The sequence below is a fragment of the Camelus ferus genome, chromosome 30 (genome assembly GCF_009834535.1).
Source record: "Camelus ferus isolate YT-003-E chromosome 30, BCGSAC_Cfer_1.0, whole genome shotgun sequence".
Taxonomy (NCBI): Eukaryota; Metazoa; Chordata; class Mammalia; order Artiodactyla; family Camelidae; genus Camelus; species Camelus ferus.
This window is the reverse complement of record NC_045725.1, coordinates 15,964,688-15,990,495: the sequence shown is the minus strand read 5'-3', so window position 1 is coordinate 15,990,495 and position 25,808 is coordinate 15,964,688. Positions and strand designations below refer to the sequence as shown.

The following is a 25,808-nucleotide window of genomic DNA, read 5'->3' as shown; positions in this document are numbered from 1 at the left end:
TGAGGAGGATTCGGACTGGTGGGGAGGCAGCGGGAGGTTACCGCCAGCCAGGGAGCAGTGTGAAGTCCGGGCACGGGACGAGTCGTGACTGGCTTTTCCCGCCCGGTGATGGGGAGACCAGCACAGTCCCCACTCCTGCTGCCTGGTCCCCTCCTCGTAGCGAGCCAGGCATGCTCTTCGCCTCCTCCAGGCAGACTCTTCCTTGGCAGATGAGAGACTGCCTTCCCTCCAGGTCTTTCCACCCACACAGAAAGCCACTTCTCCGGCTGCTCGTCCCACCTGGCTGCGGGCAGAGTTGCCAGGGAGGTCGAGATGCCCACAGACTTGCTGGCCTCTTACGGAACAGCTGACTGGCTGTCTTTCCCTTCCTCCCTAATTGTTTCAGACTTCTTTCCAGCAGAGGATTACAAGGGCATCTGTACCTTTTGTTTTTGTAATTGCAACGTATTGGAAAGGTAATGCAGGGAAGGAAAGAAAGGCTGGTGTTTTCTGGTATCACATGCTGGGATTAGATCCAGAACCCTGCCTTCCACATCCTGCTAACATTTGCTGTCTTAGCAGATTTTGCTGCAGGGTCAAAGAGAGAATTCCCTCCCCAAACTGTCACTTGAAATTCTAACTTTTGGAAAGAGGCATCATCGCTGTGTGGCACTTCTGTTAGCTTTGAGATGGAGTTGAACCGTCCATGTTGTTTCAGCTGGATCCTAACCTCTCCCCACCACCAAGCCGCAGCACCTCGGGTGGCATTTATTTGGAGGATGACGGGATGAGGGGGAAGGTCTGTGCGGCCAAGCCCCCATACCTGTATTCTCTGACTCTGCACATTGCCTAACTCTCTGTACCTGCCAACCGTGGTAACAGCGTGGAGTGACCTCATGGTTAAAAAAGAAATGCTACCTGGCAGCTTCGTCCAGGAGGCTGGTGTGTGTCTGCTGTGTCTGGGGATAAAGTGAGTGAGAGTTAATAGGTACTGTGTGCCTGTCAAGGTGTTTGCCACTGAAGGAAACACACAAGTGTCACATGAGCTCCCTCAGTGTAGAGCTGAGCAGTCGTTTTGTTGACCTGACCTGGGGAGACCTTAGTGGGACCAGAGGACCTGAGCAGACTTGGGGTCATCACAAAAAGAATTCACCTTCCTTGACTCCTGAGACTCAACACAGCCGCGTGAGTTCACTTGCATTAGCTTGTCCGGTAGCCACAACTTTGCACAGCTGTCTCCAAAGGAAACTTGAATGGCTTCTTTGATTTAGGGGAATAACAACTTTTATAAAAGGTTTTCCTGCGTTTCCCCTACTTCAGTGGCCGAGGGGCAGGTATCACTTTACAGGGAAGAAAATGGCAAAGGGAAAGATGACACGTGGTCCAGGATTGCAGGGACTTGTGATGAAATGTCCAGGGGGCTCTTCCACGTAGAAAGCATCCCTTTTCAGCTGGGTTTTCAGGCCGAGTTCCTGCATCCATCCACTCCCTGGGTGTGGAACTCTTAGCCCTGTTGCGAAATTAACTTAGGCCCAATGCCCCCAAATTCCACCAAGCCAGGGAGGGCGAATGCAGGCTGGCAGCGACTCTCTGGTGCTTCCTCACCCCAGCCGCAGACTTCACCATACCTATCTATTTTTATCCTCCCTAAGAATTATGACCCTCTGTGAGTCTGATTTAAAATGAAAATATATCATTCAATTTGAGATGCACTGCAGTGGCTAAGAAATATGTCCATGATCACGTACGTAAAGCACTGTGATTAATGCACCGTCCAGGAAGGCGGGCTCGTCCACCAGCACCTGGCTCCTGGCTCCTCTTATGTGTCTTAGGCCTGTGGAGTCGTCTGTGCCCCTCTTCCTTGTGTCCTGGAGGAATTATGAAGCCGATTCCATTCAACCAAAACAAGCGTGTTGCGGGGACACTGCTTGAATATGCACTATTTATATTTTAGGGGAAAAAAATCATCATAAATCTTCACTTCGTCTGCTCTTCACTTCAGTAAAGCTCAGTGGTGCTTTCTGAAAAATTGCCATTCCTCCCCCAACTTCTATCCGCCTGCCCCTTATGGACTGAATAGCAGAGGGTTGAGAACTAGATGGAGGCTTGAGAAATTGCTTGGTTCTCCTTCCTGTTCAATCGTGATTAAACAGACACATGCTTGCTTGCCTTGTTATTTAAAAAGCCCCCCGGGAAAGACAATCATAGAACTTATTTTGGAGGGAATAACTGTTTCTCTCAGCTCTAACCGCCTTTAGCTCTGCCCCCACCTCCCACCCCGAGCCCTGCGCTCATTTCCTTGGACCAGAGTCTGACGCGAGGCTCTCGACCATGCTGTGCGTCACAGTCATGTGGGAATGTTTCAGAAAGCAGGAACCCCCTCCCCACCCCAGACTTGTACATTTGCCTTTGTCAGTGTTTCCCAGTGATTTTTAAATGCATCCAGCCTTGCAGCTCTTCCCTGGAGGCAAGTGCTGGTCACGGGTAAACCGGTCCTGTGGTCGTATGTGGGCAGTGCCCAGACTGACTAGATTTTCCTCTGTCCTCACTTCATGTCCCAGCTCCAGCTCAGAGCCAGTGGGGAAGGATTTTGTCTCCCTTTCTCCGCAGCAAAGCTTAGGACCTGCAGACCCAGGGCTACCTCTGAGTGTGAGCCTGTGTTCCCCTGGGAGGCCCGGGACATAAGGAAGGGATAAAGGGGGAAGGCAGATATGGGGTGTCCGTGGTGGGTGAGCGCCCTGCCACCTCTGCATGGGAACTTACCCATGAGTATCAGTGCGGAAGTAATGATGACAAATCTGATGTTTGTGAATTACTTTGTGAAGACCCCCCCCACAAACCTCATGTCATTTGTTCATCACATTGACTTTTAAATTGAGATATGATTCATGTCCTATAAAATTATCCTTTTAAAGTATGCAGTTTGGTGATTTTCATTATTTTCAGTGGTGCAGCCATCACTGCTATCTAATTCAGAATATTTTAATTACCCCCCAAAGAAACCCTGTACCCATTAGTAGTCACTACCCCTTTCGCCATCCTTCTGGCCCTGGCAAGCACCAGTCTACTTTCTTTATATAAATTTGCCTATTCTGGGTATTTCATATTAATGGAAGCATGTAATAAGTGGCCTTTGTGTCTGGCTTTTTTCACTTAGGATGATGTTTTCAGGGTTCATCCATGTTGGTAGCAGATATTTATCAGAACTTTATGCCTTTATGTTGCTGAACACTATTTTACTGGAAGGATATACTGCATTTTATTTTACCCACTCATCAGCTGATGGACATTTGGGTTATTTCCACTTCCTAACAAGTATGAATAATGCTTCTATGAATACTCGTGCACATGTTTTTGTGTGCACATGTATTTTTGTTTCTCTTGGCTATTTACCTAGGAGTGGGGTTGCTGGGTTATATGGTAGCTCTTCACTCTTGAGAAGCTGCCACTGTTTTTCACCACGGCTGCACCATTTTTCATTCTTGGCAGCAATGGATGGGGCTTCCCATTTACATACATTCTTACCAGCACTTGTTTTTTTTTTTTTTTTTTTTTTTTTTTTTTGTAGCCATTCTGGTGGATGTCAAATGCCATCCCATTGTGATTTTGATTTTCAGTTCCCTGATGGTTAATGAAGTTGAGCATCCTTCCATGTGTTTATTGGCCATTCATATATCTTGTTTGGAGAAATGTATATTCAGATCATTTGCCCATTTTTTAATTGGGTTATTTGTCTTTTTGGTATTGGTTTGTAGGAGTTCTTTACGTAACAAGATAATAGATGCTTATCAGTTACATGACTGGCAAATATTTTCTCCCCTTCTGTGGACTGTCTTTTCACTTTCTTGATGGTGTCCTTAGAAGCATAAAAGCTAAGTTTAGACAAAGTCCAGTGTATCTGTCTTTTCCTTTGGTTGTTTGTCCAATCCAAGATCAGAAAGATTTATACCTATGTTTTCTTCTAAGAGTTTTATAGTTTTAGTAATCCATTTCAGTTGATTTATGTGTGCAATGTGAAGTGGAGGTCCAGCCTCACTCTTCTGCATACAGATTCCTGTTGTCCCAGCACCATTTGTTGAAAAGATCATGTTCACTCTTTTAAGGTAGACAAGATAAGGGTTTATCACATCCATTTTAGGATGACAAAATAAATCCCATAAGAGTTAAGTGATCAGATTAAACCCTCCCAGACAGAAAGGGGTGGAGCCCTCCTACCAGGTGCCTGTAGGTTAGGGACGCCTTCACTTATGAGTCTTCTACAGAGTGCCCTCTCCTCTCTGATTCTGGCCTCTTGTGTCCCTTTGAAAAGTGTGTCCATCCTTGATACAGTTCCAAAGAAAACTCCTGTCTCCAACATCATTTATTTCTCTTCTGGTTTGTTTCTTCAAAAGGGATAAGAGAAGAGTATGGTGCTTGGTGGCCATAAGAAAAACTGTTCCCACAGCTCAGTATCCAGAGAGAGTCCATTGGTCCTGGTTAGTGGGCACCACAGCCGGGCTAAACACCTCTGACCCGCAAACTCAGTTTGTCCAAACCAGCCAGTCTCCACATGAGGAAACCCGTCCGGGAGAAGGGAGGCGGAGCGCTGCCAGGCCCGGCCGGTCCAGCCCATCTGTTCACACTGGCCCAATGGGGCCGCTCAGGCAGGCGTGTTCATGGGTTGTTCCCACAGCTAGACGTTAAGTCCAGGACTGGGCTTCAGATGGGAACTCAGTCAAGCAGGACACCACCCTGCTGTGTGTGCTCCACCATCCACAGGAGTGTAACCGCCACCTACGTCTTGAGGCCTGAGGGGCTTGTGACGGGGGAGCATCTTTCCTGACGGGCGGGCTCTGCTGAGCTCTTGCCCTGGTTTGTCTCCTTCGAGCCTTGCCTGCTGCCTCTGCAGCCCCTGTTCTTGCCAAGAGCAATCCCGGGTCCTGGCCTTCCCCTGCACAGTGGGGCCTACTCTGCTCGCCTGGCACACCTGCCCCCCAGCAGGCCAGGGGCACACAGCAGGAGGCAGGCCTTTATTCTAGAGGAACCGTCATATCGAAGTCCAGCGAGTCTGAATCCAGGGAGAGCAGGGCTGAGCGAGAATTCTGTCCTTGAGGTCCCCGCAACTCTGTATCGCCCAGCCTTAGGCCCACACTTGGGGCCCAGTAATAGACTTAGGATGGGCCCTCCTCCCACCGCGAGTATGAAATGGAACGGAAGCACAGCCAGGCCCAGGGTTGGTTAAAAAGACATCTCCAGGCCACCTGATGAGGGTGGGAGGGGGTAAGGAAGTGATGGAGTCACACGGCAGAGGCAGGTGGCAGTCATGATGTCGTGGTCAGTGTTCTTAAGGTTTCTTGGTCTAGAACTGTGTTCTGTGATGAAGATTTTTGTAATGAATGGGGTGGAGGGTGATAGCCCAGAGGTGCCCTGCGTCCTGTGTCAGGGAGGGGACTGTCCCACAGGCTGATGAAGCGTCCTGCCACAGAGCCAGCTGTGCCCTCCTTGAGAAACTCTGGTAGAAAAGTTTAACTGCTGGGCTTCCAATCATTTTGCCAGTCAGGAAAAGACTGGTTTTTTAAAAATAAGCGACTGTGTGTAAAGACACTGAAGTAGGTGCTGGGAGGTTTAAAAACGTATCAGAAAACAGCAGCCTGGAGGAAGGAGGCTCACATCCGGCAGAGAAGCTAACACATGTATTAAAAATATCCGTAAAACAAGGCAGAAATCTCTGTGCTCCACATGGGACAGGAGTACGTAAAATGCTGTGAGAGAGAGCTTCCATGGTGGTGACGAAGCCCAGGGGAAATCCTGGGTGCCTGTGTGGGTAGTGAGTGATCTCTCCCGCCTTTTACATGGTCACAGAAACCTCCGTCCAGATCCTCCATCCTTTTGAGGGGGGAGGGTATATAGCTCAAGGGGCAGAGTGCATGCTTAGCATGCCCTAGGTCCTGGGTTCAATACTCAGTGCCTCCTCTAAAATAAACAAATAAACCTAATTCCACCCCCCCCCCAATTTTTAAAGAAATTCTCCTTTTGGAAAAAATCACATACTCTGTTTAGCTTCACTTGGAAAGTTTTCTTACAGATGGGAGAGCCTTTCCCATGAGGATTTAACTCACAGAGCACAGAGGTCCACAGAAAAGGGAACCCACATTGGATCTGGTCCTTCAGTGAAGGATACCTGCACATGCCCAGACCCCACAGAGGTGCCTGGTGAGGGAGGGGCCGCCCAGGCCCTTCTCCAGGGACAGGATGCTTCCTGCAGCCTTCTCCACTGTAGGTTTCACCTGGGTGCAGGGGTCTGAGGAAGCCTTTCCTTTCTAAGAAAAGGGGCAGGGCTTGGGCAGGACGGGAGAGTAACTCAGATCTTTAGGAAGTGTTGCAGCTTTCCCAACACTCCACATCCGTGAGCTCACTGACTGCGGAAGCGTTGGGAGATGCTCGTGAGGTGGGTGATGTCCTTTCCATTTTGCAGACTGGGAGGTGAGGCGGCCAGGCTGTGACTGGCCTAAGGTCACACGGCTGGCCAGCGTCAGAGTGGCCTTCTCTGCCTCCCTGCTTCAGGCTTGTTCTCTGCTGGCCTTGATGCCTTTGCGGTCACATCTCCTACTCCCTGGTAATGTCCTCGAGCCTGTAACCTCCCTGGGTTATGGAACTGTCAGCAGTTAAGAGGTTTTCAAATTAGAAGCATTTAAGGTTTTTAGCCCTGTGAAATGCTGCTCTAATTATTTCCCCTAGAGAAACTGCAAGCTCCTAGGGAGAAACAAGGCAGGCGAGCACACAATTAACTGAAATGCAGAAGGTGGACAGGAAGTGGCGAGCCACTTTCAAGGGAGAGTCCACACCCCACCGGGCCGGCAGCGCAGATTGCATTACCAGGGTGAAACACCAAGGGTGGGTGTGGGGAGTCGGGACGCTTCTCATTCTTATTGATTTTTGCCCAAATCCATCTTACCAGATGTGGAAGGATCCGCAGACAGAGGGTCTATATTTAAAAGTTGGGGGCTGAGGCAGAAAGAGCCTGGAAAAAAGTCAATGGCCTTTGCACAGATTAAAAATAAAACCCACATCTGATTGGCAGCTTATCCTCCTAGCTCTCTGTTCCTGGGCTGCCAGTATTACATCTGTCAGGGCTCAGGAGTTTTCTTGACATTTCTGATTGAAATAATTGAAGCAGCATTTAGCTGGGCAAATAATCTGAACAGTTTCCATTTTTAAAGCCTGTTAGATTAGGCCAGTAATTAGGTAGGTTTGTTTCTCGGTCCCCAAGGGCACAGGGGCAGGAACCCCTTCCTAGTCCCTAAAACAGAGGCCTCCAGGGCTCCAGGACCCTCTGCATCCCCTCCTGAAGGGAACCACACACATTGTGAGCTTGTCGAGCAGAGTCACTCACACACCCAGGTCTGAGCAGAGTAGATGCTGTCATTCCCCTGAGCTGGTGCATTTGTGACAGACACAGCCCACTGGAAAAGGCAAGAGGCTTAAGAAGCATGAAAACATAGTAGACTAGTGGTTGCCAGGGTCCGGGGGGAGGGGAGAATGGAAGTGACTGATGGTGGGGTTTCTTTGGAGGGTGATGAAAATGTTCTGAAACAACATTGGGGATAGTTGCCCAACTTTGCGAAAGTGCTAAAAGCTATTGAATTGTATAGTGTAAAAGGGTACATTTTCACAGGGTGTGAGTTCTATCTCAGTAAAGCTGTTACTAAGGTAGCACAAGCGATTTTATGTAGAGAAAAAAATAAGATGGAATAAGAGCCATTTTGTTATTCGCACCTTCTCTGAGCCCATAGCTGTGTTAGACGTCTTCCACGGAGCCAGCACAGTGTTTACGGAGGCAGATAGGGAGGTAGGGAGGTCCCCTGGTTTTCCTTCTCATCCCAGGGAGCACAGGTGCGTGGCCTGGGATGGAAAGGGGAACCCATGGACCACATGTGACCGTCGGGGGCGAGGAGAGGAGTTCTAGAACCTGCTTCCCAGCACATTAGTCCACTGCCCACAGTGGTACCTGGTATTCCACGGTTCTTGTTTCTTTGGATAAAATTTCTAAAGGACCCCTTTTAAAAGTAAATGTTCTCCAGGAGAAGAGACGCAGTCCATTTATTCCTCGTTGATACTTCAGAATGAGGGAGATGATCTGCATAACTGGACAGTCACTCAGCAAGGCCACAGGTGATGGTAAATAGTAACGGACAATCTCAAGGCAGCACCTCAGTGGTTTCCAAATGGGCGACGTGGACAGCATGTGTCCCTGAAGACAGAGTGTGCATAGCATCTCCTGATGCCTCAAAGACATGGAATGACTGGGGATGGATGGGCTGAATCCACCTTCAGAGGGACTTACACTGGAAGTTCAGAGTCTCCTTTGGGCGACATTGTACCGCAACAGAATATGAGATTCCTTGAGGGGGTTGTGAGCGTCCCCTGAAAACAGAGATGAGAGGCCAGAAGGGTCAGAGTATGAGTGTCTTTGTTAAAGGAGGCAGTTTTCCCAAGAAGGGGGCAGAGCCGGCCTAGAAAATCCTTGCTCATTGAAAAGACTGCATCTGTTTAAAGAGGTCTCCTCAGAGACCAAGGGATAAACTGAAATCTCTCTTAATGATTTCCTTCCAGAACAAAGAGGAACAGCACTTACTTAAAAGGCAGTGAGTTCACAAGTGCTCTTTATTTTCTGGGCACTGCTGGACCTTTCCTTTACAGTGGGCCTGCATTACCCTAATGATCAGGGGTGGGCGGGATTATAAGCAAAATCTGCTTTGGGGAGAAAGTACTTCTGAACTATATAACATGTGTGAACAGCGCTATCTCCAGGATATGGCCTCTTTTTATTTGCCCACGTATACTTTTCTGTATTAAAAAAAAAAAAAGTTTTCAATGAGCTGTTTTAGTTTTCTAAGAAAATCCACATTTAAAAACCCAGCTGCGTTGCAGGTAAGGTCCCCTACTTGAGCAGCAGTGGACGGAGCTCCACACTTTGGGGCAGAAACCCCCTGTGAGCCATTCTGCCACTGATCAGTCCTCCCAGGGGAGCCTCCAAAACTTTTCTTTTTCCCTTAGGTCTTCCAGCCGCAATTCTGAAATAAAACTACACACTGCAGTTCTCAGAGGGCATTGAGGGAGCACAGAAATGCCCCAGAACGTATTTTGCTGCTCTGAGAAAGGGCTTTGTGCTAGAAATACTGACCCCAGGGGGCACTGTCTGAGATCACCCATGGCTCTGGGGTGGCCGAGAGGCTGGGCATGTGCCCTGACGCACCTGTCTTCCCTCCAGGTGGGCCTACCATGACTTCTTCAACCGGTATCGGGTGCTCATCAAGAAGAGAGAGCTCGCTGGCGCAGACAAGAAGGCCGCCTGCAGGTCTGTGCTGGAGAGCCTGGTCAAGGTAAGCTGGGCCTGTCCATGGCTGCCAGGCTGCAGGAATGCTTAACCACTATGCCCTGAGGATTGGGTGGGTGGGGACGGTTAACTGCCTTTCTGGTCTTCCTCTTACTGACACTGTTACTGAGATGTTAATCCATTTTCCCACACCAGTGACTATAAAGGAAAAGCCCCTTCACCGTTCTAGAGAACTAGCCTTTCCCACATCTCAGCTCACATAGAAAATGGAATTGTTTGTGCAGCCCACCAGGGGGCATGACGAGGCCACTCCTGGCTGCAAGCCGCTGGCCGGGATCTCTGGCTTCTCCAAAGCCTCAGGCTCCACCACTCAGCCCACCTGCCAGCACCGAGTACACCACCTAGGGCCCCTGATCTGGAGCTCAGGCACAGCCTTGGAGGGGAGGATAGCTGCCCTTCCTGTATCTTCCTCTCTAGGCCCGCCCCCAGATTCTTGTTGTAAATAAGACAGTGGATTTCATTTTAATTGAAACAGTCTGAACTCATAGCTGACGTTTGAGACTGGGGAACTATGAACGCAGAGTTCTTGGTGGGGGGTAGTTTGTTGAGGGGCAGATCCTTACATATTTCTTAGTTTCAAGAGTATTCAGGAATTACGGTGGAGTATGATACCTGATGATCTCAATAAAGGATTCAATTATATCAAAAATCTTTCCTTTAAGCAAGTAAGAGAATTACATCAAAGAATTGTAATTTTCAAGTACTATTTTGCTAGGAAAATCTGTTCATCTGGAGTGTAGCTCACTGCCAGATGATCAGCTTTTCAGGTTGTGTGTTACTTTGTGGAAGTGATACAGTCACCCTCTGAGCGTTGTCTCAGCCGCTCAAGTCCGTTGCTGTAGACAGTGCGGGAAGCTGTGCTAAGTATTCAGTCGAGAGTAAGAGGGTGACGGTCTCCGTAATTGTGAAGGTTGCGATTGGTTATCTGGACTCTGGTTAATTGCAGTTTTTGCTGTGGTGCGTCTTTCGGTCTCTACGGTTCAACATCTCCCTTTTCACGGGTGAGAAAATCTCTGTGCACAGTCAGCTGATTCCGGTCGACATGGAGCGTCCAGATTTCTCCTTATTGGTACCGGAGCTGGCCTCTTACTGTGGTCAAGGCTCACACGTAGCCCGCCCTGCCATGGGGCTGTCTTCTCCTTTGTCCAGGGCCCTAGTTCCACTCTTCCTTTCCTCTCCCTTCCCTGGATTTCCCCAGGCTTTCAGCAGAACCCCTGCTTCCCAGACAGAGGGTACTCTGGAGGGGCCCAGGTTAGACTGGGTGACTCCGCCTCCCCCACTCTGCTCCCCACCCGCTAACAGGGCAGGATGCTGCTGCCCCGGGGGCTCTCCTGGGTGCAGCTCAAGCCACGGGGCCTTGCATGGCTCAGCTGCCTCCCCTCTCCCTGGCGAGGTGCCCACCTGCTTATCAGTGCCCAGCTTACCTGCTGGCTCTGCCCCCTGCTTTCCTCAATCTAGCACTCAGCTCCAGTACTTTGTGTCTCTCCCTGAGCCCGTAGCGTGCTGTCCTGTGCTCCAGGTGTGTCTTCTCTCGTGCAGAGGACAGTCCCCTCGTTACGAGCACTAGGCCTGACACATAGAAGTAACTCACCAAACCCTCGTGGAATGAGTGAATGAACAAGTGAATTGCCTTAAAAAGTCTATGGATATGAGCTGTTTCTTCTGCCTGAAATGCTTTTTCCCTTTTTCACCTGTCTGGCTGGCTGGGTTCTGCTTTCCTTCTAGAGTGAGCTCTAAAATGCTTTCTGGTCTGTGAAGCCTGTTCCTGGCCTCCCAGCTGGAGTTAGTCATTGGCCAACAGTATTCAGCTTCTGTCTTCCATTATTGCCTTCTGTCCTTTGTATGGTAATTGAGGGTTTGTCATCCCACCAGACTGTGAACAAGTAAATGACAAGAATCCTAGTGTCATTGTGTTCCTAGCACAGTTACTGGTCGACACAGGAGCTCTGAGTTAGCACAGGTAGCTACATAGGTGACAGATGAACTTGTCCTGATGGAACCTGCCACCAGTGGCTCACTTAATGACTATGAAGCACTTGGTAGGAGTCAGACAGTCTTCTAACTGCTTCTTCACACACTTCATCTCATCCTTGCATTGCCAATGAGAAAAATACGAACATGATCCCCATTTTACAGATGAGGAAACTGAGGCACAGAAAGCTGATATAAGTTGCCTAAGGTGCAGAGGTATACTGGCTCAGAAACCCCCATAGTCTAAACCACATTGTCCACTGAGCCAGTCCGATTAATGAATGTCACTGTGTACCGTTATCCTTCCAAGAGATGGAATAGGGATCAGTGCTTCAAGACTTCCCTGGAGATCTTGTATTTTCTCCTTTTTGACTTTTGCCCTTGGTGGGGGGGGGGGACATCTAGTCACCAGTGCTCCTAGTGCTCATGCTAAGTGACCTGGAACTTGAAGCAGCTGAGACTCAGCAAAGCCACACGTTAGCTTAGGTAGGCACACGCCAGCTCCTGCCCTGCCTAAGAAAGTGCTGAGTACGGTTTGGAACAGAGCGATGAGGAGAGAAGCAGTGACGAGGGTGGCATGTAGGCCGGGCAATAGGCACTTTACGGCCACGTTCATTGGGAGGCAGCCAGGGGGCTGTGTCAGGTTACGCATGAGTGATAGTCTCCAACAGCAAGGATCGGAGGAATGCCTTCCTCCTTAGCCTGAATTTGTCTTTTTCTTTAACTTCACAAATGCATGTTGAGTTCTTCCTTGTACTCTAACCTGGAGTGGTCAGTGTGAGGATTATGAAAGAGCATCACCGGGGAGCCCTGCCCTCCAGGACTACCAGTTACCTAGTGTGATTAGATAGACATCACAGGAGGGAATCATACAGAGCCTGGCCGTCACGCAAACCTGAACCTTCATCCTGACAGTGAAGGGGCTATTAACAAGCGTCCACTGGGAACCCAGGGAGCATAAGGAACCGTGTAGGTGAGAAGTGCGGAAAGGAGATGGTATTACAGAAGGGCATGGTGTAGGAAGAGACCTCTGGCCTGGGAGTCCTGGGGTCTTCGGTTCTATTCCTTGATCTTTTCAGTGAGACCTTGAACAAGTCACCTCACCATTCTAGGCATCTGTGAAATAAAAGGAGTGGCTTGGGATGGCTTGTGTTGACTGAAATAAATGCACAGCCTGGAAGTTGAGAGTTATGTTTTGTTCGGCGGACATTTCTGAGGACTTGAACCACTTCGACCCCTGGATGACAGCCTCTCAGATCGCTCTGAGGGACTGCTCTGAAGAGGTAGGAAAGGAGCCAGGATATATAGGACCTTTACAACAAAGACCAGGTAGTCGGAACATTAAAGATTACTGTTAAAGAAAGCCAGACATCTCAAGTTTAAGAATTTAGTGCTTTTCTGTGTATGGAAAGGAGCAAATGTTTGGGCTCATTGAAATCATTTCTTGACAAGCAGCTAGCTAGCTAGGGCCAGGGTCCTGTCCTTTCACACTCTGAGTCCCCACAAGCTGCAGAGGCCGGGCTGCCTGCCTGTCTTCACTGAGGGGTGGTGGCAGCAGCTGATGACTTGATGGCTTCAGCATTCTTTGTTTACTGATGTGGCTTGCATTATTTTTCATTCACACTTGCTAAGCTTCCTTTCTACTCCCTCGGTCTCTGATTATTGGAGAGAGGTTCTCAAAGGAGGACCTCTGATTGGTATGTGAGGAGGAGAGTCAGTTCTCAGGGTTACAGAAAGCAGGCGTTGCGCAGGGGAAGTACTCAAGACACGTGGGGTAAGGTTGCAGCCATCAGGTGGGTGGTGACAGTTGTAGCAGGTGGGACCTTCAGAGAAATACTTATTTGTAAAAAAACAAAAAACAAAAAAAAAACCAGTGGCTTTGCAGACCAGATTGCCTTTTCCCTCGTATTTTTTTTCCAGAACAGGAAGTGGAACCTGTGTACTATGGTTCCTGGGATGCAGCAGGTCCTGGCTCTGCTGACGCCCTAGCAGCCAGGCTTGTCCCCAACTGTGAGGGCTGAGGCACCGCCTTTTGCTTCCCAACCCCTTTCCTTCCCCAGCAGGATAGTGGTGAGGGCAAGGCCTCGGCTGCCTCGAAGCTCCTCTCCCTAGTCTGGCCCCTGTGCCTTCCCGCGTGAGCTGGGGGCCCTGAGCAGATGCAGAGATGAGAACCAGGCAGCCTGGCCGTGGAGGGGGCAGTCAGCGACAGTCTAGCCAGACGCCGTGTCCCAGCTCAGCCACGGCTCAGGCAGCCTGTCTTCCCTGTAGACAGAACTAAGTTCCTGTTAGCCGTGTGGGGCTCAGCCGTGAAGAGTGGTGACTCAGCGTTATCTCAGAGCCATTTGTCAGCGTGAAACATGTTCTTGTGTTTTCTTCAGACCTTGGCTCATTATCTCCTCCCTATTATGGTCTTCATGCCAAGTGGGCAGTTAGATGAAGTTTATTTACAGAGAGTGCTCGGTTACTTTGGGCTCCCTAAGGCGTGTTCTGTCCCAGGCTTGTCCACACGCACGCTGCTGGTCGTCTTCCCTCACCCACCAGGGTGAGCGCAGGGAAGGGCAACTGATTTTTACCTAAATATATTCAGGGAAGGGTATAGCTCAGTGGTAGAGTGTGTGCTTAGCATGCATGAGATCCTGGGGTTCAATCCCCAGTACCTCCACTTAAAAAATTAATAAATAAATTTAATTACCTGCCCCCTCACCAAAAAAAAAAAAAAATTAACCTAAATAGATGTAATAAAAGACAGTAATGAAATGTCACAAAAAATCTCACAACTTAGAAACCAAATAAATGTGTTTGGGGGTTATTTGCAATATATGCATAATCTCCTGTGCCTGCCTCCTTTCCCCTCATTCAGGGCTCTGCTCAAATATCACCTCCCTGGAAATGCCTTCCTCGGTTAGCCTATTTAAACACTGGCATCCCATCCTCCAGCCAGCCCCCTGTTTACTGTCTTCATAATCCTCACCACTCCCTGAAAACGTCCTGTGTCCCTGTTGGCCTGTCCGTCTCCCTCACCGCGATGTCAGCTGCTTGAGGGCAGGACTTGTTCTCCCTGCTGCATTCCAGTGTCTGACCACTAGCAGGGGCAGACTCGGCATCTGGCACATACTCACTCGCAGCGTTTGTCAGTGGAGCAGGGGCATGTGAGCTCTGGCAAGGGGGTTGCACACCAGAGGAACTGGGGCGGTGGGGCACTTTCCCTTGCTGCTCACGGATGATGAACCGGTTCCCCTCCCTGCCTTATAAAGGATCCTGACAAGTTCCAGTTTGGCCGCACCAAGATCTTCTTCCGGGCGGGCCAGGTGGCCTACCTCGAGAAGCTTCGTGCTGACAAGTTCCGGGCGGCCACCATCATGATCCAGAAAACTGTCCGAGGCTGGCTGCAGAAGGTGAAGTACCGCAGGCTGAGGGCGGCTACTTTAACCCTGCAGAGGTACTGCCGAGGACTCCTGGCCCGCAGGTGAGCCAAGCTGGGGCACATCTAAGGTGGCAGATTGGTGGTGAGGGCGGGGGCAGGGGCAGGGGCAGGGACCGGCTCTGAGCTGGCTGGCCTCCCTCAGCCCCTGTAGTTAGAGTGGTTCCTGCTGCGTCCTGTCTGTGTCCAGCTTTCTCCTAGCTGCTGGGCCCATTTCTCTCATGCGCTTCTCACCTGAGCCAGTGAGTCTAGTTCTCAGGTCTCTTGACTTGCCTGGTCTGTGCGATCCCACCAGTGCTAGCCTCGGGCTGGCTGCTTTTGCCACAAAACTGCCATTTTCCCTTTGCGTAAACTCCTAAGTAAAACAATCTTCCTCTAGAAAAAGAGACGAATTCAGCCTTTCTGTCAAAGTTAACGTATACTCGGCTTCATGATTTACACCACTAGTTTCAAAGTTCCTTGGGAGTTGGGTAATTAGGGCTGGAAAAGCCTGGGGAGCTTCCTTCTATGAGTTGTTGCACTCAGCCAGCACGGAGAGGGTGAGACTTGTCTGACCACAAGCAGCTACCTACAGGCTCCCAGCCCAGCACCACGCAGAGGAAGCTGCTTTAACTGCCCCCTCCTAAGTGATGTCGTTGGGTTGATGGAGCACTGAAGCGGTGTGAGTGTCTACAGTGAGACGTATGCGGAGAACACCGGCCCCCATTAAACCTACCACCGGGCCTTTACTCAGGTCATCAGATTTGGGACCCGGCTCTGGTTCAAAGTCAGTGACTTCTGGGAGGTGGGGTGTGTACAGCTCAGTGGTCAGGCGCATGCTTAGCACGCTGGGTTAGATCCTGGGTTCAATCCCCAGTACCTCCATTAAAAAAAAATCAGTGACCTCTGCAAATACAAATTTCCTTGGAGAAGTGACAGTAATTATCAGGAAGCCTTGCACTGGGAAGCCAAAGTTTCACAAGTGGCTGCTCAGGCATCTCTGCTTGAATGTAAAAAAAAACAAGCCCAGAGCAGGCACCCTTTTGTACCACAAAGTTAGAAGATTGCTCCTGCTCCCCCTCATGTCCTTGCCGTTGGCTGTTTATCCGAGCATAACCAGAGATGATGAACGCCGTTAATTACCTGGGAGCAGCTGAGAGATGGTCTCTGGAACAAAAGCTACAGAAATGAGAGGGTTGTCAGTAGTAGCAACACTAATTATCATCACTGAGCAGCTTTCTGCACGGGGGCTCTCTCCTGGGCAGTGGATGCTAAGGATATAAAACCGAGCTGGCCCGCGTTCTCCCCGCAGGGAGTTTGAATTCTAGTGGGTGTGCAGGGCCCACATGTGGACAGAGAGTTCAGGGAGAGCTGGACTGGGAATCAGGCTCGTGTCAGCAAGCAGAGCCGGGCTGAGTGGGTCACCTCCAGCCTGGAGCTGCACCAGGTGATTTTTCAGATCCTTTCTAGCTTTTTCTATTCTGAGTCTCTAATGGAGCACTTGCTATGAGCCTGGCACCAGACAAAGCCCTTGAGGAGGGTAAAAAGTGTGGGACTGACTTTATGTGTGTCCTGGGGGGTGAGATGAGGAATGTGGAAATGAAAGAGGAAAGTAGGTGTCCACGTGCACTGCATCCTGGGCGGAAAGGGCTGGGAGATGAGGAAACAAGGAGGGGTCGCTGCAGGCCTAAGGAGGTTTTATTCATTCAGCAAATACTTAACCAAGCACTACTATTCCGGGCCCGGTACTAGATTAGGGGGTTTCAGTAGGGGGTACAAGGATGCTTGAGATGCGGCCCCTGCTATCTCCAAGCCCACTGAGGTCCAGGGACAGACAGAAGCGTGCACATGTGATGTTGAGGACCGCCCAGGTCATAGGAGGGGCTTGCAGGTGGAGAGTGCACAGATGAGGACCATAGAGTTGATCAGACTTAGACCGAGTTTCAAACATGTGGGAAGACTTGGTGGACAGCAAGGAGGAAGCCAATTTTGCTGTTCTGAGCTGACCTTCAAGTCCCCAAAGCCTTGCTAGATCGGAAAGGGTGCTAAGAGTTGGCTTGGCCTGGGGGTGTCCAGGCAGGGCCAAGGTGGGAGTGCTTGAGTTCATTAGCGGCCTAGAGGCCTCTCCCAGCCTGGCCCCCACATCTCTCCCTCCACAGGCTGGCCACGCACATGCGGAGGACCCGGGCGGCCATGGTGCTCCAGAAGCAGTGCCGCATGCGGAGGGCCCGCCGGGCCTACCAGAGGGTCCGCAGGGCTGCCATCGTCATCCAGGCCTTCGCTCGGGGCATGTTTGTGCGGAGAATCTACCACCAGGTGTGTAGCCCCCCTGGGGACTCAGGCTGCAAGCTCAGATCTAAAGCAGCAGCAGGTGGATTGGCACCAGCATAAATGTTGGGCATTCTCAGTTTTTTTAAGTAACTTCGCAGTCCTGCTTTCCCTGCATCCTGACAGGAATCTCATGAGGTGAAGCATTTCAGGGCTCTCCAGAGAGACAGAGCCAACAGGAGATGCGTGTGTGTGTGCACATGCGTGTATGTGCACACGTGTGTATGTTCACACAGAAGTTTACCATGAGGAATGGGCTCATGCAGTTATGGGGGCTGAACAGCCCCCGTCTCCCATCTGCCAGCTGGAGACCCAGGAAAGCCAGGGGTGTCATTCAGCCCGAGTGTGAAGGCCTGAGAACCAGCAAGTCAGTGGTACAAATCCCAGTCCAAGGGCAGGAAAAGATGAGATGAAATGTCCCAGCTCAGCTGTGAGGCAGGAAAAAGGCGAATTCTCCTTCCTCCACCTCTTGTTCTATTCAGGCCCCTGGTGGATTGGAAGATGCCCACTACACAGGGGAGGGCAGCCCACTTTACTGAGTCTGCCAGTTCCACTACTCATCTCTCTGGAGACATCCTCACAGACACACCCAGGGGCAGTCCTTAACCTGGACCCCCGGGCCAGTCAAGTTGACATATAAGATTAACCATCTCAGACAGGAAAGGTGCATATCGCTGTGCCCCTTTAACAGCTGTGAAATGCTCGGAGAAGCTGAGTCACCTGCCCAAGGGCACGCAGTCAGCTGGAGCAGGGCCTGGTGACCCACCTTGGGCTCAGGCAGACTTGAGAGCAGGGGTGACACTAAGCATCATCAGGTCCGGCCCTTCATGTAACTGATTAGCATCCCGAAGCCCAGGGAGGTGAAGTCCGGAGAGCGACCCCAGCCTCCCCCCAGCTGGGCCACTGTCCAGTGATGCTGAATGACCCAGTTAGGTAGCCCCAAGTCAGGACATACCCCTTCCACCAACTCATTTAACATCCACACACAGCTGAAGGTCGATGCTAAGACAAAAGATGGATTGGAAGGAAATATTTGAAATGGTCTTTTGTTTTCCTAAAACGAGTATCTATCTTACCTTCTCATTTATGATAGAGAAGGTATGATTTTCTAAGTAATAAAACTATAAAGCATTAAATGATAGTGAAAAAGCAAACATGGTTAGGATGGAGATGGAACACACCCTAATACAATACGTGAAGAAACACAGGCCAGTGGGAAAAGGTTCTGTGAATACTCCTGGGAGACTGGTGACTTGTGTGTGACGTCACCATGGACGTGGCAGGTGGCATTTGCAGGGCACTAGGTTTAAACCCAGCTCATCTCAGAGCTGTGACGCTGGGCATGTAAGTCTCTCAGCATGTTTATTTATTCATTCACTCCACAAACATTTATTTTGCAGGGCATTAGGGCAAGAACATCGCTGATGCTTTAATTTTCTGAGTGGCTTTTAACCGGATAGGAAAAAAGGAAAACAGTGAATTACAAGCCAAGTTGTAACTGTAAGCCATTAACCCAATGTGGACTTCCCCTAGGCAATCTCACTTCCTCTCTCCAGTTCACTGTCACCATGAAGGGAACCACATCTGTTGATTGGGGGACTGTCAGCTGGATAATCATTAGGCCCCTCCAACTTTTAGATTTTTAGACTGCGGTTTCCTAATGAGTAAAAAGCAAACAAAATAAACTAGAAACAACAATTTGACAGCTGATGCCCAGTAGGGACACAGGCTGCAGAACCTAGTTACAACCGTTCATAAAGTCACCAAGGCCTTCAGTCTTAGGGTGGCTGAATGTCACTGACCTTGGCTCTCACCTCCCCGGGGCAGTATGAGCCCTTCTTGCTCCCATCCTGCCGTGCAAACCCATCAGGTGTGTGCTTGTCCCCCGTCAGGTCCTCAGGGAGCACAAGGCTACCATCATCCAGAAGCATGTGCGGGGCTGGATGGCTCGCAGGCGCTTCCAGCGGCTGCGGGGCGCAGCCATTGTCATGCAGTGCGCCTTCCGGAGGCTCAAGGCCAAGCGGGAGCTGAAGGCCCTCAAGATCGAGGCCCGCTCCGCAGAGCACCTGAAACGCCTCAACGTGGGCATGGAGAACAAGGTAGTCCAACTGCAGCGGAAGATCGATGACCAGGTCAGTGCTCCACCCAGGGAGGCTTCCCCAGGGAGCTCTCATGTGATCCCTGCGTGACTTTGTGAGGCCATTTCACAGATAAGGAAACTGTGAATCAGGGGCATCCAGTACCTGGCCGAGATCACAGAATTAGAAGGTGCTGGAACCAGCACTCCAACCTAGGTCTGTCTGAGCCCACAGCCATAGTGGGGCGATGCTAGTTTTTTTAACTCCAAATGTCACTAAAGTCGGTCCTTTCCTGGGTTATGGCTAAGACGGGTTCCCAGAGTTGAAAACAGGCTCACTGTTATCTTGCTCATGGAGGGCTTTAATGACCACAGGACCAGGCTTCTGCAGTGCCCCGGAGGGTTTCACAGGCCTCCAGAGGAAGGACAGAAGAGGATGGAGGGAAGGAGGGGTGTGGAGGGTGAGAATTAGAGTTGGGGCCACCAGGCACGGCCTTGGAGGTCACTGCTTTTATTGTACCTATTCTGTTCTAGGCACTTTGTAAGCTTCTTAAGGATCCCAACAGGGCAAGAAAATAAATGAGCCATTTTACACCTAAACCAGCTGCCCTAAACAGAACCCCAAATGTAGTAAGATGTTCCTGCTTCTCTGTTCTTGCAAAAGACTAGGCTTCCCGAGAAGAAACTGTCAGTCACCCTGGGTGTTTGTGTTCTCTGTGTGAGTTCTGCAGGTGTCTTGTTTGGCTTGGCTCCTTAGTGGGAAGCAGGACAGAAAGCTCAGTGCAGGGTGGAGGACACTCGGTACCTGACCCTGGTCAGCCTGCTGTGGTAGGTCAAGGCAGGGAGGGAGACATACCTGCTCAGACCATCAGGGAGTGGAAAGAGAAAGGTCTGGTCTCTGGGATCAGCCATTTGAAAAACGAAAGCACAAGGAGGGCCAAGGGTTCTATGATGATCATGATGATGATGATGATGGTGGCTATTGATGACTGGACAGGAAAGACATTTGCATAGTCAAATTGTGCCCATTAACCTTCTGAGCAAAGTCTAGTCAGAGGGATGAGCCAGCTTTGTACCCTGCCAGGAGCCTCATGTACTGCCCAGCTGCCTCTGCCCTGCGTTCCAGCCGTAGGGCCCTGCATTGGCATTGCTGATTTCTGAAGTTGACTCAAGAAATTAAAAATAAATCTGGTATTTTACACTCCACGTGCTGAAACATCATAGAGAAGCAAATTTAAAAGGCCTATTTTTAAAAAGAGCTGTTTGCCTTAAGCTTCCTGCTTGGCAAACATCTGTGAGCAGTGGCAGGTGTTTCCCGCCCTGGGCAGGGTGCCCTGTGTGTGGAGGGTGATGAGAGGAGGCGGGTTAGATCTTAGATCTTGTTTTCTTGGGCCCCTCCCCATGTTGCCCAACTGTGTACCTGGCACTATTCTCCTGTGTCAACTCATTTAATCCTCACCACAACCCTATGAGATACTAACGTGGTTCCCATTTTAAACTGAGGCCCCGAGAAGTTAAATAGCCTGCCTAGGGTCACACAGCTAGTCCGAAAGCATGGCTAGGATTGAAACTTGGCATTTTGGTTCCAGAGAATGTTCGGCCACCTCCAAGCAAATTTTAGGATATCTGCACCTTGGAAGGTTCTTCAGACATGTGAGAATTCCCCAATCCAAGGACGATGCTGAGCTTTGTTTAGGTCCATTCTCATAGATGGCATCATCCTTGGACTGTCTGGCATTTTACAGTGGGATGTGTGACCCTGTGTCAAAGAACATGCTTGGCGCTCTGTCATGAGAGGGATCATCAGCAAATCTGTGGCACCAGGACTTTAGAGATTCTTGTTCTGCCGCAATCTCATAGCAGCTGGGGCTGACCTTTTTGTGAAGGGGTTTCTGTTCTTTGTATAATGCCTGGAGACAACTCAGGCAGCAGCTCCCCTGACACACAAGGTTCTCCTTCGCCAGGAGGAGAGGATACACGTGTGTCAGGAACAACTTAGGTGAAGGCATCCCAAAGTATTCGTCAGAGCGGCGTGGGGCAGTGGACAGAGTCCCAGCAGGACCTCCATGAGTTCTGTCTCACTTACACTTGCAACCAGTGGTGACACCTTGGGATTATGGCCAAATCTCTAATTGGGCCTTGAGTTCCTCAGAGGGGATTATCCTAAGATCTCTAAAGTAACTTCTAGCCCAAAAATTCACTGATACCATGATGTGGCTAATGTAGTTGTTCCCAACTCCAGGCTGCACTGTAGAATCTCCAGGGGAATTTTTTTTTTTTTTTAAAGTATCCCCACTGCCAAAAGTCAGCAAAGGAGGAAAATGAAAAATAAAACCAGGGTAAGATTGGCACTCAAAATTCATGTTCAGGTTTTGTGCACCCAACGAGAGGCAAAATTGGCACCAAGTTCCCAAGCAAACAGAAAGAAGGAAATAAGGTCGCTCGAGAGCTGCTAAAAGAAATGAAATTGTTCAGGAGGGTTGGAGCTGTCCCTGGTGCTGAGACAGTTTTCCTGTGGGTTTCGTAATCTGTAGTGTAATAAACCACATCCTTCACAGTAAAAACGGACAGTTCCTGGGACCATTTCTTGCAGTGTCCCTGGTGTAGGCCTGTGGTGTGACATTTTTCAGCCAAAATGATGTAATCTAAGAACTCGGTTCTCTACCAGCCTGGCTTTATTCAAGCACAATGTGTAGAGTGAGAAAGCCAGTTGAGCCTACAGTTTTTTTATGAGGGTCAGGTTCCTTAGACCTTTGTGAATATAAGGCTATATTTAAATATATTTTATCAGAAAAAAATATGATACATGCATATGGATTCAGTCAGTAGCCTTTTAAATCAAATTGATTCAGTATACTTAGTATTTACTCAGTAAACATTAGTTAATAACTTATGATTCACAAGAGCATCTATATATATTTGTAAAATTGTGTTACAAGTCACAGCTTTCTGGCCTTCTGTGCCTCCATTTCCTCATCTGTGAAATGGGGATATTAATCAGCCTTACTACATAGGATTTTTGTGAGAAGAGAACGAGGTGATAGACATGAATCAGGCAGGACAGTGCCTGCCCCACAGTAGGCACGCGGTAAGTGCTAGTGCTAGGTGTGGAATGTGGTATTTTTCATGGTGCTGCTGTCTGACAGTGACTTTCCCTCTCCCCCAGGAGTCTGTAGAACTCTTGGTACAGTTCTGCCATTTGTGCACTGCGGAAGGGTAGCTGGCTATGGGGACAAGTGGGGCTGAAATCCAGCCCACACTCTGTCCACCTGACCTTGAGCCCTGGTGCAGCACTGCCCTGAGGAAGGGGTGTCGTCTGTCTCAAGCCGTGCACCCTGGGGCTGTGTCCACTTAGAGGGGCAGCTCTGTGACGCTTGTCCCTCTGGAGGTGGTGCCTTTTCTGGTTTACACAAAGGTGCTGGAGAGGCTGGCAGAGGACTTGGGGTTACTGACTGGGGAACAGGTGGATGTCATATCCTTCAGGTGGGGGAACATCTTAAAATAAAAAAGATCTTGCCTAAGCAAACCTTTGAGACCAAAAAGAAAAAAAAAAAGCTATTGAAAAAGTAGCAAATAGCAGAGAGTCTCAAGTTACCTTCCCAGTTGGGTTCCTTGTTGGCAGTTGAGGACAGACCTGTGCCCTTGAGCAGTAGACGCCGAGTAAGTGTCCTCTGGGGGTGGCTGAGGAGCCCGAGAAGAACAGGGGTCCGTATGCAAAAAACATTCCCCTGGAGTCAGGGAAAGGTCCTCTCTGGTTTGGGACAGAGCTGGCCAGGTCTCAGGTCCCCTGACAGAGGCAGCTCCAGGGAGCTTGGCCTGCCTCGCAGGGAGGGTTTCCGGGATCTATGCAGGAGCAAGTGCCCCTCGCCACTCCCTGTGCTGGACTTGGCTGCACGGCCGTGGGCACCTGATGTGGCCATCATAGCATGAGGATGAGACAGGAAACTGCTAGGCCCTTCTGGGGGTCTTTCTGTCTAAAGTCCCACCTCCAGAACACAAAATGTGCAGCCACGGTGAGTCCCCAGTGATTATTTTTGGGTGAGAAGGAGCTGCCACAGTGCTGCTGTCAGGAATAGCCCCCCCACACCCCAGGCATCCAGCTCCGAGCTGGGAGCATCTCTCCCAGGGGTCCCTGGAGAATGGAACGATGAAGAGGGCTGCCCTTTATGGAGCATTAATGGTGTGCCAGCCCCGGTGAAGCTCTCCATCTTTCTGAACCTTGACAAAACCCCATGAGGGAGGAGTGACTGATATCCCTCTTTCAGATGTGAGGACTGGGACACGGGGAGGTGGGATGACCTCATGATAGGCTCACAGCTGATCAGGATAGAGCTCGGGACTGAGCATAGGTCTGACTGGCTCCAGCCACTTAACTCCCCAAAATCCATGAGCCTCACCTCAGCCTGGGTGTCAGTGAAAGCAAAGAGCTGGCCTCCTAGACACATCTTTGCGTGATAGTCCTGGGGTGGTATCTCGGCCCATAATAGGGTGCCACCATCTGCCGATCTGTACAACCAAGTTCTCCCCGAGAATCTTTCAAGGTCATGGGATGTGCCTGTGTCCCCTCCACCATCGCATGGTGTGCCTCTCCCCACACCCCACACCTGCTCCGTCTAGAGGTCTCCACAGTCCAGTCCGCCTCCCCACTCTCCTGTGATCTGACTCAGGCTGTACTACCTGGAGGTAACAGTTGGGCTGAACCTCACTTCACACCCAGAGCAGAGCAAAGTCAAAGTGGCTAGTCCAGCTCGCTTTTCCTCCCTGAACCCCACACGCCTTGTGCAGAGAACCTTCAGCCTCCGGGGAGACCCAAACCTGTGTGGGAGGTACAGACAACACTGGGTTTTTTTAAACAGTTGCTGCCTAATTGGGTCTCTTGTTTGTGATTACTTAGAGCAGGGCTGACCACCAGACCAGACATAAGGGCATATCAGGCTGTAACTGGGAGGTTTCCGGAGACCGTGGGAGGATCTCCTTGTGCTGTATCAGTGCAGGAAATGTACTGCTTGGACACCAACAGCGGGTCTCAGCCGTGAGGTCCCACGGCCTTCAGGGTGTTGTGCTGGGTCCAGCGGCTGCTGTTCTGCTCCTCGCTGCTTTCCACGAAGCTTCATTTCTGATGTGAACAAGTCACGGATGGGTTCCTGATGCCCCAGTTTATTGGTGTTTTAGCCAATAGCTCTCTTCTCCTTGGAGTGAAGAAGAATCAGTGACTGTTCACTGCCTGCTCGGTTATTTGGAGAGCCCTGCTTCTTCCTCTCCGCTTTGCCTGCTGACACGCTCAGCTGCGGCATCACTTGCTTGGCCCCTGTGCACACCAGCTCTTGACACTGGCCCTGGGTCCTCGGGGCGTCCTCTGTGCGAGCTCATCTACAGTTTGCACCCCGTTCCCCCTCTGTACCTGCACCAGGCACCTGGGGGAGTGCTTCCCACTCGCCTGTTACTTGCGTGGCATGTGACTGGGCACCTAGCAGGGACAGGTTCTGCCAGGGCATCAGTTTCTGGAGTCAGAGTCTTACAGGGTAAGCTGACAGGTGGTGAGAGAGATCAGGGGGCCCTGTGGAGGGCCTCCTTGGAAGGCGGGATGCTGAAGGGGTCCTTTGTCTCAGAGCCAGAGATTAGGTTGCAGCTCTTTGTGTCACTGAGTCGTAGGGCAGGAGGGCCCGGCATGGAAGAGCAGGGAAGCCTGCAAAGCAAAGGCTGCAGATCCAAGAAGCCATGTTGTTCCCGAAACTTCTAAATTAGGCGTAAGGTCCGTCCAGTTGGACATGGAGGGTCAGCTGCTGTCAGACAGCCTCCAGCTGTGTCACTGCTCCTAAGCACTCCTAGAACATCAGTATTGGAGTTTTTTCTTTTTCTGTATTTCTCCTAGGTTCACAATGGAGTTTTGTTAGGGAGATGCCAAGAAAGCACTCAGGCATGCAGTGACTGTGAGATTTAATCCCACCTTGGAAGGGCCTTTTTTAATTGCTTTCCCGTTTTCCACCTGCCCCAATAACCTTGCTCTCCACCTCTGTCTCCCCTCTCCCTGTTTGCTGATGCTCTCACAGAACAAAGAGTTCAAGACGCTGTCAGAGCAGCTGTTGGCCGTCACCACCACACATGCCATGGAGGTGGAGAAGCTCAAGAAGGAGCTGGCCTACTACCAGCAGAGCCAGGGTGAGGACAGCACTCTGCAGCTGCAGGAGGAGGTGGAGAGCCTGCGGGCCGAGTTGCAGAGGGCCCACTCAGAGCGCAAGGTCCTGGAGGATGCCCACACCCGCGAGAAGGATGAGCTGAGAAAGGTGTGTTGGGGCCAGAGGGGCAGCTGAGTGGTGGGCTGGCCTGCAGGGAACCCCTCTGAGGCAGTTTCTTCTTCCAGCCGTAAAACTGCTGGACTTCACTGGGGCTTGTGCCCGAGACTGACCATCCCTCTGAATTTAGATGGGAAGTGCCCCTGCTTTGGGGGAACACACAAAAGCAAGTGTCCATTCACCTGACTAGTGTTGACTGAGTTCCTACCATTAGCTGGACACAGTGGCATCCACTGAAAGGGTTACACACGTGTGCCTTTTGGGCAGGTTCCTTAGCCACTGAGTCAGCTCTGTGCCCTGAGTCCTTGTTGGCAGGGGAGATGGTCCCGAGGTAGTGGCCGTTCTTCTTGATGTTGCCCACAGGGATTAGGGGCAATCTCCAGG

At 50.5% G+C, this 25,808-nt stretch overlaps 1 protein-coding gene across 1 annotated transcript in view; it reads left to right on the top strand.

Moving 5' to 3' along the window:
- MYO5B (myosin VB) overlaps positions 1-25,808 on the top strand; it is a 233,138-nt gene that overhangs the window by 161,777 nt on the left and 45,553 nt on the right. The window contains 5 exon segments of the mRNA XM_006177898.3: positions 9,230-9,341; positions 14,581-14,792; positions 16,886-17,042; positions 18,947-19,186; positions 25,182-25,415. Coding sequence (XP_006177960.3) covers positions 9,230-9,341; positions 14,581-14,792; positions 16,886-17,042; positions 18,947-19,186; positions 25,182-25,415 — 955 coding nt within the window.